This window comes from Lentinula edodes (genome assembly GCF_021015755.1).
Source record: "Lentinula edodes strain Le(Bin) 0899 ss11 chromosome Unknown C8R40scaffold_12, whole genome shotgun sequence".
Taxonomy (NCBI): Eukaryota; Fungi; Basidiomycota; class Agaricomycetes; order Agaricales; family Omphalotaceae; genus Lentinula; species Lentinula edodes.
Window position 1 is genome coordinate 481,137 of NW_025764318.1, and position 11,695 is coordinate 492,831.

Below are 11,695 nucleotides of genomic sequence, written 5' to 3' on the forward strand. Positions count from 1 at the left end.
CTATTTCTTTAAGTACTCGACCACTGAAACCGATATTGACGACGACGTGAACATCTGTATGAATGATGATGGTGCCGGCAGCATGCACTCTGACCCCAAGCTGAAGTGTTCTGGAGTGTCGAGATGATCGTAGACAGCGTCGTCGAACGCAAATAGTACATGTTGCATTCGGCGTAAGATGGAAGTTGCTGGCAGAGACTGGGTTCAAGGAAATGCAGAATACACCGTCTGTGCTACTCACTTTTGACACTCAAGTAATGATTCGAAGTTTTTCGATGTAAGGGACGATTTCTTCCCATGCGTCCAGGTCAATCTCGACAAAGGCTCCATCTGCCCTGCCAGTGATCACAGCCTGCAGAAATAACGGTGTTGAGGCGTTGAGGAGCCCGAACTTTCCTTTGACGTATAGGAACGCATTCTGTGGGATGACGAAGTCATTTTGAAAAGAACAATGAAGCGTGCTACCTTGAAACTACTGACCCGCCCTGTCATCGTAGACATTCGTTTCCGGCCCAACGCCATCGTTCGGTGTCCGAACTCGATTAATATTGGTCCAGGTGAAGGATAGGAACCAGCAACAAATGCTTGCAAGACTTCTCCCAAGCCTGCGGCAACATTGTTTTCAGAATTCGCTAAGCTGGCTAGTACGTCCACGAGATGCGACATGGGTGATCGGGTAAGGTCGCGATAAACAAAGAAACTCGGTATCAAGATATAACATCTTGGCACCTTGATTGAAGGCTGTAGTAACGTGTTTGGCCTTGAACAGCTCGAAAGTCTTACATAATAATAACCCTTCCATAATGAGATGGCGACCAAGTAGTTTGGCAGCTGGCCGTGCACTACCCACTTCACCTCGACATTTCATGATTGACAGTGTTTAAATGCTAATGTACAGCTAAAATAGGACAAAACCTATGTTGATGATTGTAGAGGATCGGAAGTAGATAGTCAAGGAAAATGCAAAAATGGAACGCACAGACAAACGATCTCTGAAACTGTCCGGAAAAAATAAAGAGAAAGATGGGCAAATGAAGGATGAAATTTACAGCTTTGACACGGTGCAAGAAGCCGTGCCATGCGCCAACTTTGCACCATGTGAATAACTGAGTGTGTTGTAGCAATCGTCGAAACCGGAACAATATCTTTAATGTACGATTTTGTTGTATGTATGCTTGGCGAGTCAGACCAACTGCTGTTTCACACCTGCCTCGAGTTGCTCAAATGATTATCTTCAGTAAAACGGCAGCACAACATACCGATGTAGCCCAAGAAGCAGTTAATATTGGCATCGTGTGCCTTGTCGATCGGCAGCTCATAGTCCCTTAGTAATTTCTTGACATTCTCAGCTGTGATTTATTGACTGATCAGCATTTTCCAGCCAAAAATATTTCAGATCTTCCTTACGGTCATATGCAAACAGAGAATTTAGGTCCGCTGGCCATAAGCTACTTTTTTCCCCGTCTGGTCTCAATACAAGCTTGAGCTGCTCGTTCCGAGTGACAGCATCTACAATATCAATCGAGGAATTGAAGCTACGTGCTTCCCTGGAACAGTATCTGTTTATAATGAACAGACATAGGACAAAACTTAGCAACGTACGAATTTTCATATGCATTTTTTGTCTTCCGCAACTGTTTATTGGTGTCGTCCAACTGTTGTTTCAAGGAAACTGGCATTAGTTTGGGAAACTGAGTCTTCAATTCATCTTTGGTGAGGGCTTGAACCTCCGCCTTGATGTGGTCTCGAATTCCAGGGCTAGGTAAAGTGTTTTCCCTCGTCTGGTTTCATATGTTCAGCTTTGACAAACCTCAACTGCTGTACGACCTCATTAGGGTACACTTCTCGAATGCGCGATTTGATTTCGTTGATTTCCCCTTCGTGTGCTGCCTTATATTGTATGACCTCGGCTTGGAGCTGACGAGTTTTTCCATTGAGTGCTTCCTCCGACTTTGCGCATTGAACGAGTCAAGAAGTCAGCATTCTGAACTTTAGGTCAACATTCAGATCGCGCACTGTTTGTTGCAAGTTATTTCTCTCATGAGGTTGGCTGGAATTCAAAGCAAGAAAATCCATTTCTCTGACAATTGTCTCACCGTGAGACATCGCATTCATCAAAGACTGTTATGGTTCACTTACAGCTTCGAAAGCGTGCTGCTTAACGAGTTAAGTGCCTGGGTAGAATCTCCGTTCTCCGAGTCAGCAGACCTTTGTATCGGTCGGGGGGTGGCAGCGCCATTTGTGGACGTCGAGGATGAGGCCATCGAGAAATCCTTGATAGTAAAGAGTGAAGGTAAACTGCTACAGCATTGTGCATACACACATATATAGCCTCAAGGCATCCTCGTGCCAATCACCTTCTCTCGATGATTCGATAGAGTTCGATACCCCGTGGCACTGGGCAACAAGTTATGGATAAACTTTATATTGCTAGGCTACATATTTTTCATTTCGGGAATGACATCGATTCCCCTACCATTTTTCAGAAAATCTTGAATATTTTTCAACGCTCTAACCTCCATCTTGTGTTGTGTATCCCGAGTTTCCGTACCCATATGAGGTAGGAGTGTAACGTGCGGGAACTCGAGGAGCCTTGGATTGACCTCCGGCTCATTGGGGAATACATCGAGACCGACAGAAGCAAGCTATGAAATCTCATGATTACCGCAGGGACAACATTGAATAAATCTATTGCTCACGTGTCCGTCCTCAAGGGCTCGTATCATAGCATCCTCGTCAATCACCTTTCCCCGAGCAGTGTTGATAATGATAGCGCCTTTCTTCAAAGCTCTGATCCACTTCTCTCCTACCAGACCGACAGTATTTGGGTTCAATGGGACGTGGACACTGAGGACGTCGGCCTGGGCCAGCATCTCTTCCACGTTTTCGAAGTACTCGCACCACTCAGGTGCATCAGTTACCTTGTGTCTTGAATAATAGATGATTCGCATAGGGAACGCGTGCGCGAGCTCAGCTAAGCGCATACCAATACCGCCGAGTCCAAGGATTGCTAGTGTGTGGCCTGTCAGGTCATGCGATCGTTTGGCTAGTCCGTTGGGCTTCCATTTCAATTCACGGAGAGAACGTTCGCTGATGGCATAATTGCGGAGTGTGGAAATGAGGAGGTACAAGGCAGTTGTTGCAGAAGCGTCGTCAACAGCCCCAGGAGTATTAGAGACTATAATACCTGAAGGATATGAACGTAAATGGACGCGTGCTCAGGCTGATGGCACAACGCTACCTTTGGCTTTGCATGCCGGTACATCTATCTGATCATATCCAGCACCATTGTGCGCGATCCACTTGATAGTTGAAGGAAATCCATCGACGAGCGATTGATCAAAAATGCCAATTTTGTCGGTCAAATTGTTATCCCTGAATACTGCGACCGTTCCTTCGTATTTTCCACCAGGTTGAAAGCCTTTCAAGAAATCTGACCGATCGATTGAGTCAAAGCGCTGGATGAATTGTGAGTTGGCTACTGACTTCCGATGGCATGGATCTCACCACAACGTCAGCGATAGGTCCTAAAAGCTCTTTGACATCCTCATCGGCCCAAGTAATTGTTCCTAGGAGTAATTGCAGATTGATTGGGGATTTGGACAGTCAAAAAAATTGGAAGCATACCACAAATGAGGACTCTGGGGAGCATGATGGAGAGTACAAGGAACGGAAACTGGGAATCTTCGCAAACATTCTCACTCCTAATAAAGTATTGTGGAAGAGTGGAAGAAGGTTCAAGTTCGGCCCTTCGGTCCGTAGAAACTTTGATCAAAATCGAAGCGGGCCCCGCACCACGGACAATGATGCCGGCACGTCTGTTGTTGCTTGAATTCGCCGCAGGAGAACACATCCACAGATAGAGATACAGCTCAAGGTTGACACCATGAGTGGTCCTTGGCCCAGTAATCTGAGTAATCTTGAGCCAGTCTGATGTAACAAACGGACCGTTCATCTGCTCACTTAGTCCAGTAAGCGAGTGCAGAACTGTGCAGAACCATCTATAGCCAGAGGTTCTGCTCAAATTCTGCTCAAAACCCGTTGATCGGACCGAACTCGCTCAGGTTGTTAGAAAAAATACACCATTATGATTCAATATATCAGGAATAATCCTTACGGTAAGTCATCCACTGAGAAGAGCAGGAGAAGACATAGCATTCCTTGCCTAGCGCAGATTTCACCGGTTCGTTCTACATACAGTCCTAATGTGAAAGGTATGCACTCATTAGTAGGATCATATAACATCAGGATCTATGCATACATTGTCTCTAAGAAGGCGAAAGTGGAGAAACATACAAAGATCGCGATCGATGCCTTTTGATACTGTTCGGCTAACCGTCCATGTCGAACCACCGTTGACCAGTAAGTACTCATGCCAATATCTAATTGCTCTCTAAGGTCAAGTGCCTGACGGGGACTCGAAGGGACTCGAGGGCACATACCTGTTGAGCGATTTGGGGAAAGCCTTTTAACTTTGTACATTCCTGCTGAATGTTGTAACCTCGCGTAGAGTTGAGTATGCCAAGATCATGGTAATGCTTGAAGTATCTGCGGAAGGTCATCGATTCCAGTCTATGATGTGAACGCATTTCACCCACCGCAAACAAGTCTCCTCCTTGAAGTCGTTGTAAATTTTCTTGTTGAATTTCCGCTGCGGGATTAACGATCAGCGACGTGTGGTCGGAGGTGCCAGGAGTACTAACCTCGTCCTTCCGAACTTTTTCCTCGTACAAGTGATTTTGATGTACAATGAAATGGTCGGAAAGTACATAGTAAGATATCCCAGAGAGATACAATTCGAATAGACAAGCCGCCTTGTTGCCTCCGTAACCAACGAACCGCTCGTCACACCTGAAGGGCGGGGAAATTACGCCAACGTGGGTGGTCAACTAGAGCGACTCACCATGGGGGACCGTCTTTCTTGAAAACGATATAGGGTTCGTAAGCAGCTTGATATTTTGTCACCTTGTACACTTCACCAGGAGGGGCTGCATAATATCTTGGATAGTCTGTGCTATTGTGTCCGACTTCCCAAGAGGCATGAAACATATCTAAACGTCCAGCTTCGACTGCGGAAAGCAATGACTGCAAAAAGAACATGAGCAACAGATAACATCGATACTAGAAAGATCATGATACAGTTTTGTCAGTTGGGAAGGCCACCTGGTGATTTCCTTCCTCTGGTTTCACATACTCGAACGCCGGGATCACGAACGCTGAATTTCCTTTTCGAAGTTCATCCATGATAGACTTGTTAGCCCTCATGGCACTTCGAAAGTCAGTGCATATAGCAAAATCAATATCGAGCATCATGACAAAGTCTGTACGAGCGAATAAGCGAGCGATGTTACGCCAAGTATTGAATTGGCGATCGAAAGAGTCCATAACGAGGTGAACGTCAACAAAACGAGCCATGTTTGGGGTAGAGGTGTAGAGAGAGTGTATGGAATCCAATAGTGAGTAGTATTCAGAGCTGTTATTGTTGACATGTATAGCGACAGAGATAGGTCCTTAGAATAATGTCGGCAATGATTGAAAGTTGATTATGAAGATCCAGTCAACATACCCTGATATCGCTCCACTAAACGGGCAAAAACAGGAAATCGGTTGCTTGTTATCAAAGTCGTGATAGTTATATCTTCAACGTCGAGCTCGCCAGACGCCCGATAGAAGAATGGCACAATCTTGCTTGGAGGATGCATCGAACTTGAGAATGCTTTTGAAAGGACCAGATCATTGTCTATGTCCGCCGGCCAGGAGCTTTCACTTGGGCGAGACGCCTCAGTGTTCCAAAGAAGAGGAGAAACTTGAGGCTTGCGAAAATTTTGCTTATTGAGAGAATGGAGAATTGATGAAACTGAGGAATTTGGTAGGGTGGTCGAAGTCGGAAGGTTGAACAAAAGCGAGAAACATGCACGTAAAGGAGATGCGAGGAGATAATTGGTGGTGTAGAGGATAGCGATAAACGCGTAAAGAAGAGCTATAGTTTGTCCTATGCGGGCACAATGTGTCGTAGATACAATCATCGCTTCCTACAGGAAGTTGGCGTGAAAGGTCAAAAGTCAAAGCAGTATTATGACTTGATATTTATGTAAGCAGCGTCAGTCTCCTCGAATTCTTCGCGAGTCACCGCAAAGCCACGGTAGGCCGTCTTGGTAATGCTCAACTCTTTCGCTGATGCGTTAACTTTTTCTACACAGCTGCTGCAGAATTAAGTCTAGCGCCAGGGCCCTGATATCCGCGTTTGGGTTTGTCTGCCGCGAATGTACAAATCCATTTGAGTCCTGAATTTGGGGTTCTGTCATGTAGTCTCACTGAGAAAACTGGGATTGGCAGTCTGAAGACGTGTATATTGCTGTAGATACTGTAAGTAGCTGTAGAACATGCGTATCACACGCGAGTGCTAGTGGAGCACGTGCTGCTGTTTGATCAAAAAGCCGTTGCCAAACAACTGCGTAGCCTTTATCTACTTTGGGGCCCCTCCCTTCTAACAGAGACAGTCATGTCGTTCATAACATCCTCGTTACTAGCACTCTCTCTAGCTGCTTCGGCCTATTCCTCTCCGCTCTCTACCAACTATCACAATGCGCCTGCTCAGCGCTCGTCTTTTATTCCAGCTCCTCTCATAGAAGAGAACCATCTACATGGAACTATCAATAACTCTTACATCGTCAAGTTCCGGGATGGCTTGTCCAATGCTCTCGTAGCCAATCATCTCAACTTTCTGCAAACCAAACATACTGAAAGTCCCCTCGTCGGTGAGGATTCTGGATTGCGACACGTCTACGAGTTTGGCTACTCTGGCTACTTCCATGACGATGTCGTTGAACAGTTAAGGGCACTGCCTGAGGTCGAATACATTGAACGAGACCAGGTCGTGCGTATATCTGACGAAATACTTGTGAACCCTGAGACGACGCGACAGAAAACAGCACCTTGGGTGAGTTACAACGAATCCCGTAAAGGTCTTATCTTTTGACGTATTTTGTTAACAGGGTCTTGCTCGAGTCAGTCACCGTAAGAAACTCACACTTGGCTCTTTCACAAAGTACGACTACGTAACTTACGCTGGTGAGGGCGTTGATGTATATATCATCGACACTGGTATCTACGTTGACCACCCGGAGTTCAATGGGCGTGCGCATTGGGGTGTGACCATCCCTCAGAACGACGTCGACGAGGATGCCAACGGTCATGGAACTCACTGCGCTGGTACCGTGGCTTCAGAAGCCTATGGTGTCGCCAAGAAAGCCGAAGTGTATGCAGTCAAAGTTCTTGGTTCTAACGGTAGTGGAACTATGTCGGACGTTATCAAGGGTGTCGAATGGGCTACTGCGGCCGCGAAACAGAAGGCACAGTCTGGTTCATCCAAGCACAAGGGTTCTGTTGCCAACATGAGTCTCGGCGGTGGTAAGTCGCCAACACTTGACGCAGTTGTCAACAAGGCTACCGACTCTGGTCTTCATTTCGCCGTCGCAGCTGGTAGGTTTTTATCTTGACCTTCATGCACTATGTACTGATATATTTTGATAGGTAACGAAAACAGAGATGCTTGCAGCTCTTCGCCTGCTGCCGCAGAGAAAGCGATTACTGTCGGAGCCTCGACCATCTATGACGAGCGTGCTTATTTCTCGAATTTCGGCAAATGTGTTGACGTGTTTGCACCGGGTGTGTTTATGTCTTAGAGCTGTATATCTGCCGCTCACGCTTCTGTTAGGCCTCAATATTAGGTCAACCTGGCCCAACGACGAGACTAATACCATATCTGGTACCTCCATGGCGTCCCCTCACACCGCTGGTCTACTTGCCTACTTGCTCTCGATATACCCTTCAGTTCCTTTCAACCCGGATTTGACCCCTGGTTTCGATGTGCCCACTCTGATTGATCCAGAACAGCGTGCCTTTGCTTCCATGTACAAGGTCATACATGCTGCTCTTCCTCCCGTCATCAGCAGTTTCCTTCCTTCACCGGAAATTGTTGAAGCTGCTACAGCCCCTGTTCCTCCCAAGACGCTTTCTGCTGCCCAATTGAAGCGCGCGGTTTTATCCCTCGCCACCAAGGGTGTGATCACCGGTACTTTACCTGAAGGTACACCCAACTTGTTGATTTTCAACAATGCGACTACCGCGTAAGGAGACATCGTCACCAGTGTGGTTGTATCTTGTCATATTCAGTACGTGCATCATGTGTAAATAACGACCTCTCATTTTGTAACTGTAGGATATTATAATATGCCTTTATCTCGAAACAAGTTACATTATGTTAAGCTTTCGATGAAAGGCGTCGCGCCGTCAATCAGTTGGCTCTCGAGGGTACTGCCTATACTTTTCTAGATAATCTTGCTCCGGCTCCAGCGTGAACTCAGCTGGATGTGATAATGACTGCTTCTCAATACCCTGCCCATGTGCTTCAAGCTCCCGTAGCCGTTGTGCGGTCGCAGGGCGCGAGGTGTTGATACTGTAAACTTTGATGCGATGAGCAGAAGAGGTGACGTGAAGGTCCCAGCTACCCAAGAACGTTCATATTAAAGTAACGTCAATAGGAAATTTTGTCATCAGATGACCACTTACTTCCAAGCAGACCTTACGAAAGTAGGCTCAGTATTGTTGGAAGAATCCCATGTCCGCACACAAAGTTCAAGCCACCCTTCTGCGTCAACAGGGAGGTCGAATTTCCATAATCTCCATGCGTAATAGTGCTTGATAGCAAAGATTTACAGTTCTTAGTCAAAAATTCGAGGACAGCAGGAGTTACCTTTGTAGTCATATTCTCTTCTTCGACTGCGTACCAGACTGAACCTCTGAAAATGTCATGGTTATACTTAGTTGGAAACAGGATTGAACGTGATAAAAATTACCCATCATTGGATACCTCGACACGCTGTACCCAGTTTCCGCCTCCACTGTACGCCCAACCTTGCATCGTGATTTTACCTGAATGCACGACGACTTGCTTATCTAGAGGATATATTATGGCGCTCCTAGTAACGGCGACCTGAGTGAGTCACACAAAACATGGACTGTGAAATGTAAACATACGAGACTGGCATGTTCTGAATCGAGAACCCATTGGAATATTTTGCATTTTGTTTCCCGATCTGTGTAGAGGGGTCAGGACAAGGTCAATGCTTCCACTAAGCCAAACCGTTCATCGTGTCGTACCTGCGGCGTGTAATACAGGTATTCCTGTCTCTGTACTGGTCCCATACTTGGTTCCTTCAATGCATTGATCTTATATACCCATTTGCAGCTGCGAGCACCGATATATCCTGCGACCACGAGGCGGAGTGGCGCTCCATGAATTTTGGGCAAAGGAGCGCCATTCATCTCCCAAGCAAGAAGGACTTCGGTGCCAGAAGAAGCACGGACTTTACGCAAAGGAACTGAGACGGCATAGTTGAATACATTATTTTTCCTGGTGAGGGTGAAGGGTAAAATGGATTCGGTATGGTATGAATGAAAGATGCAAGGTTCCACGTACTTGAAATAAGTATCTGCGCCGATAAATTCAAGGTGTTCGCATTCGGGAAGGACACCACCGCAAGCGAGTTTAAGAACTTTTTTGAGGGGAACACCTCGGTAAACCGCTGTCCCTCTGCAATACGAGATTTAGATAATGCTAGCCAACTCAGAGTACATATTTGACCCACATGGCGCCTTCGCCTGTGTTACACAGGTCAGCGAAGGACCAAACTTTCTGGTATGGATAGCAGTTACTTACCCCAGGGTGCATTGATGAGCTCGTCACCGTCACCGGGATATACGTTGATTTGTTCGATGCGGCGCTAGATAGGAATGGATTCGGGCTCAAAAGATTTGGAAGGATTGAAGGACTTACAGTCCCGCTGCACTGGATAGTCACCGTGACCTCTGCTTGCCTTTGTGTACTGCTTGAGCAACGATGTTATGGAAATGAGCAAACGAAACTCACGGAAATTTCTCGGGATCCTTCAGGTCTTTCAGTGAGATTTTGATAGGTTTGTTAACCAGACCAGCAATCTCGAGCTCGTAATCATTCTCGTTGATATTAGGCACCCCACCATGATTGCGAACACTGAGGAACGGGCTTAACAAGCGCGAATGCACCGAGGTGGATTCGTACTCACAAATGATATTTGTTGTCTGTGAGCTTGCCTTGTAAAAGCTGATCTCTCTTTGTTTCACCGTTATACGGGAAGTCAAGGAGGTGTAGAAGATCAGGCTTCTCACGCTGGACCGTCTCCCAGCTAAAGTCGACGATGCTTTTCAATCCAAGCACGTCATGGTATTCCTTCCATCTGTGTCCAATGAGTACCGGGTTCGTGGTGGGCAAAGGAACGAATTGAAATTCTGGAATCGGTGTAAATTTGCTTGCAGCAAGGACCTTTGAAGCTAAAGCCTTCTTTTCTGGATACTGCTCCCATTCAACGTATCTATGAATATGTTACTTACGCGCAGGAAAGAGACGAAGGGAAAGACAAACCCAGTCCAGCCTAGTCGTTCTTCGGCAAAAGAGCTCTTCGCATTGATATTCTGTACTTCGGAGTCAGTCATGATAAGGATAGCTTTGATGGGAGGAGAAATTATTATCCATCTATCCCTATGTAGATATATATAAATGAGATAGATGATGCGGTCATAGATACTCTTTATCCTGCTTCGGCTCACTTTCTCCCATATCCCAGGAAATTCCGCTCAGCCGTGCATGGGGACGTCAAGAATACATCGCGGGTCCACCCAAACCCCTTCATTAATGCGTCTATCAATCGTCATTCTTCACCAGCATCAATCCGAAGTCGCCAAGCAATCGTCTAACGTTCAAAACCCTATTGAATGTACAAGCAACCACTGTGTGAATGGGGTTCTTACTTCTTATGCTGCAATTGTGAATATAGGACTCACGATTATTTGATACCACGAGGCTAACGTTCGATGAACCAAAGCTTCGGATATCCCCAATGTCCAAACTATCGTTGTTTTTCCGGTCTTAGTTTATCATTCCATTCATGACATATATCTCATCCTCATTGCAGGCAATCACCTGATGCTGAGGAATATCTGGACGGAAAGTGGACAGACGACCGCGCAGTGGAACTGCTCGAGTAAATTGGTGGTAGAATTTTAAATAGCATCGCGTATGTAGCCAGACAGATACATCGACCAGAGTAATTATTCTTCTATCCTCCAGGTATGAACCCTTCTAATGAGCCGACGAGTTTGATATTTGCGTGGCATACGGATTTTTGGGATCCTTGGCGTATTCCGGAGCTAGCAATGGAAAGTGAGCTATAATTGTAGCGAGAATATGGGAACACACACATCGGACAGCCATGTCTTGAATTTTGGCAACGTAGTAAACAGTGATGGCGCCCGCTACCATGAACGGCCACATGGGCTTGAGAACCTAAAGCCAAGTCATTTAGCAGATACCCAATCCCTTGGTGGTAAAAAAAACTTGCGGGCGTAGGCCATTTGCGATAGCCAAGGAAAGGCATGGTACTGTGTATATGAGAGTTGGACCAGAAGAGTGTTCGGGACTCACCGTGAGAGTAGAGATCACATGATAACATGAGCGTCAGACCAGTCAAGTATTTTGGTAATAATTAGTAAATTACAATCAGGCTCTGATTATCCTCTTCTACTACTACTGGGTATCAAGTGTCAAGATATCGAGTAGTAGAACGTCTAGCTTTGACTTTGGCTTGATACGTGGTTC

At 46.1% G+C, this 11,695-nt stretch overlaps 7 protein-coding genes across 7 annotated transcripts; 1 reads left to right on the forward strand and 6 right to left on the reverse strand.

Moving 5' to 3' along the window:
* Positions 1 to 165: 165 nt before the first annotated feature.
* C8R40DRAFT_1098395 (uncharacterized protein) lies at positions 166 to 729 on the reverse strand. The gene is made up of 3 exons (XM_046227805.1): positions 466 to 729; positions 242 to 418; positions 166 to 188 (listed from the first exon to the last, which is right to left on the reverse strand). Exons 1-2 carry the CDS (start codon positions 664 to 666, stop codon positions 251 to 253), a joined length of 369 nt encoding a protein of 122 aa, XP_046087809.1. The 5' UTR covers positions 667 to 729; the 3' UTR covers positions 166 to 188; positions 242 to 250.
* A 328-nt stretch (positions 730 to 1,057) lies between these two features.
* Positions 1,058 to 2,581, reverse strand: C8R40DRAFT_112673 (uncharacterized protein). Its single transcript, XM_046229036.1, has 7 exons — positions 2,140 to 2,581; positions 2,017 to 2,080; positions 1,811 to 1,950; positions 1,603 to 1,758; positions 1,408 to 1,547; positions 1,260 to 1,349; positions 1,058 to 1,206 (listed from the first exon to the last, which is right to left on the reverse strand). The coding sequence occupies exons 1-7, from the start codon at positions 2,262 to 2,264 to the stop codon at positions 1,184 to 1,186; spliced, it is 738 nt and encodes a 245-aa protein (XP_046087810.1). The 5' UTR covers positions 2,265 to 2,581; the 3' UTR covers positions 1,058 to 1,183.
* Positions 2,276 to 4,172, reverse strand: C8R40DRAFT_113032 (uncharacterized protein). Its single transcript, XM_046229166.1, has 6 exons — positions 3,964 to 4,172; positions 3,628 to 3,910; positions 3,508 to 3,569; positions 3,242 to 3,458; positions 2,700 to 3,187; positions 2,276 to 2,645 (listed from the first exon to the last, which is right to left on the reverse strand). Exons 2-6 carry the CDS (start codon positions 3,851 to 3,853, stop codon positions 2,436 to 2,438), a joined length of 1,203 nt encoding a protein of 400 aa, XP_046087811.1. The 5' UTR covers positions 3,854 to 3,910; positions 3,964 to 4,172; the 3' UTR covers positions 2,276 to 2,435.
* Positions 4,173 to 4,558: 386 nt separating this feature from the next.
* On the reverse strand, positions 4,559 to 6,026 carry C8R40DRAFT_1042299 (glycosyl-transferase for dystroglycan-domain-containing protein; the record flags this gene model as incomplete). The annotated part of the gene is made up of 5 exons (XM_046224071.1): positions 4,559 to 4,651; positions 4,704 to 4,851; positions 4,904 to 5,085; positions 5,140 to 5,510; positions 5,567 to 6,026. The coding sequence occupies 5 exons, from the start codon at positions 6,024 to 6,026 to the stop codon at positions 4,559 to 4,561; spliced, it is 1,254 nt and encodes a 417-aa protein (XP_046087812.1).
* A 476-nt stretch (positions 6,027 to 6,502) lies between these two features.
* On the forward strand, positions 6,503 to 8,133 carry C8R40DRAFT_1042067 (peptidase S8/S53 domain-containing protein; the record flags this gene model as incomplete). The annotated part of the gene is made up of 4 exons (XM_046224052.1): positions 6,503 to 6,940; positions 6,996 to 7,482; positions 7,534 to 7,668; positions 7,718 to 8,133. 4 exons carry the CDS (start codon positions 6,503 to 6,505, stop codon positions 8,131 to 8,133), a joined length of 1,476 nt encoding a protein of 491 aa, XP_046087813.1.
* A 159-nt stretch (positions 8,134 to 8,292) lies between these two features.
* C8R40DRAFT_1042244 (molybdopterin binding oxidoreductase) lies at positions 8,293 to 10,533 on the reverse strand (the record flags this gene model as incomplete). The annotated part of the gene is made up of 12 exons (XM_046224063.1): positions 8,293 to 8,506; positions 8,572 to 8,699; positions 8,756 to 8,801; positions 8,859 to 8,981; positions 9,040 to 9,098; positions 9,163 to 9,415; positions 9,482 to 9,595; positions 9,718 to 9,785; positions 9,839 to 9,878; positions 9,932 to 10,054; positions 10,107 to 10,412; positions 10,463 to 10,533. The coding sequence occupies 12 exons, from the start codon at positions 10,531 to 10,533 to the stop codon at positions 8,293 to 8,295; spliced, it is 1,545 nt and encodes a 514-aa protein (XP_046087814.1).
* Positions 10,534 to 11,179: 646 nt separating this feature from the next.
* Positions 11,180 to 11,383, reverse strand: C8R40DRAFT_1041826 (ATPase, F0 complex, subunit J; the record flags this gene model as incomplete). Its single annotated transcript, XM_046224021.1, has 2 exons — positions 11,180 to 11,247; positions 11,299 to 11,383. Coding segments are annotated over 2 exons (153 nt in total), but the record flags the coding sequence as incomplete, so codon positions are not given.
* Positions 11,384 to 11,695: the final 312 nt, after the last annotated feature.

Excerpts from the sequence above, each read along its gene's own strand:
- C8R40DRAFT_1098395 (XM_046227805.1), bottom strand. The coding sequence starts at position 666 with ATGTCGCATCTCGTGGACGTACTAGCCAGCTTAGCGAATTCTGAAAAC. Across the intron at positions 419-465 it reads GGCGGGTCAGTAGTTTCAAG|AATGCGTTCCTATACGTCAA; the intron begins GTAGCACGCTTC and ends GTCATCCCACAG.
- C8R40DRAFT_113032 (XM_046229166.1), bottom strand. The coding sequence starts at position 3,853 with ATGTGTTCTCCTGCGGCGAATTCAAGCAACAACAGACGTGCCGGCATC. Across the intron at positions 3,459-3,507 it reads GACCTATCGCTGACGTTGTG|CGCTTTGACTCAATCGATCG; the intron begins GTGAGATCCATG and ends CAATTCATCCAG. Across the intron at positions 2,646-2,699 it reads GAGCCCTTGAGGACGGACAC|CTTGCTTCTGTCGGTCTCGA; the intron begins GTGAGCAATAGA and ends GAGATTTCATAG.
- C8R40DRAFT_112673 (XM_046229036.1), bottom strand. The coding sequence starts at position 2,264 with ATGGCCTCATCCTCGACGTCCACAAATGGCGCTGCCACCCCCCGACCG. Across the intron at positions 2,081-2,139 it reads AGCAGCACGCTTTCGAAGCT|AGAAATGGATTTTCTTGCTT; the intron begins GTAAGTGAACCA and ends GACAATTGTCAG. Across the intron at positions 1,759-1,810 it reads GAGGTCGTACAGCAGTTGAG|CCCTGGAATTCGAGACCACA; the intron begins GTTTGTCAAAGC and ends CACTTTACCTAG.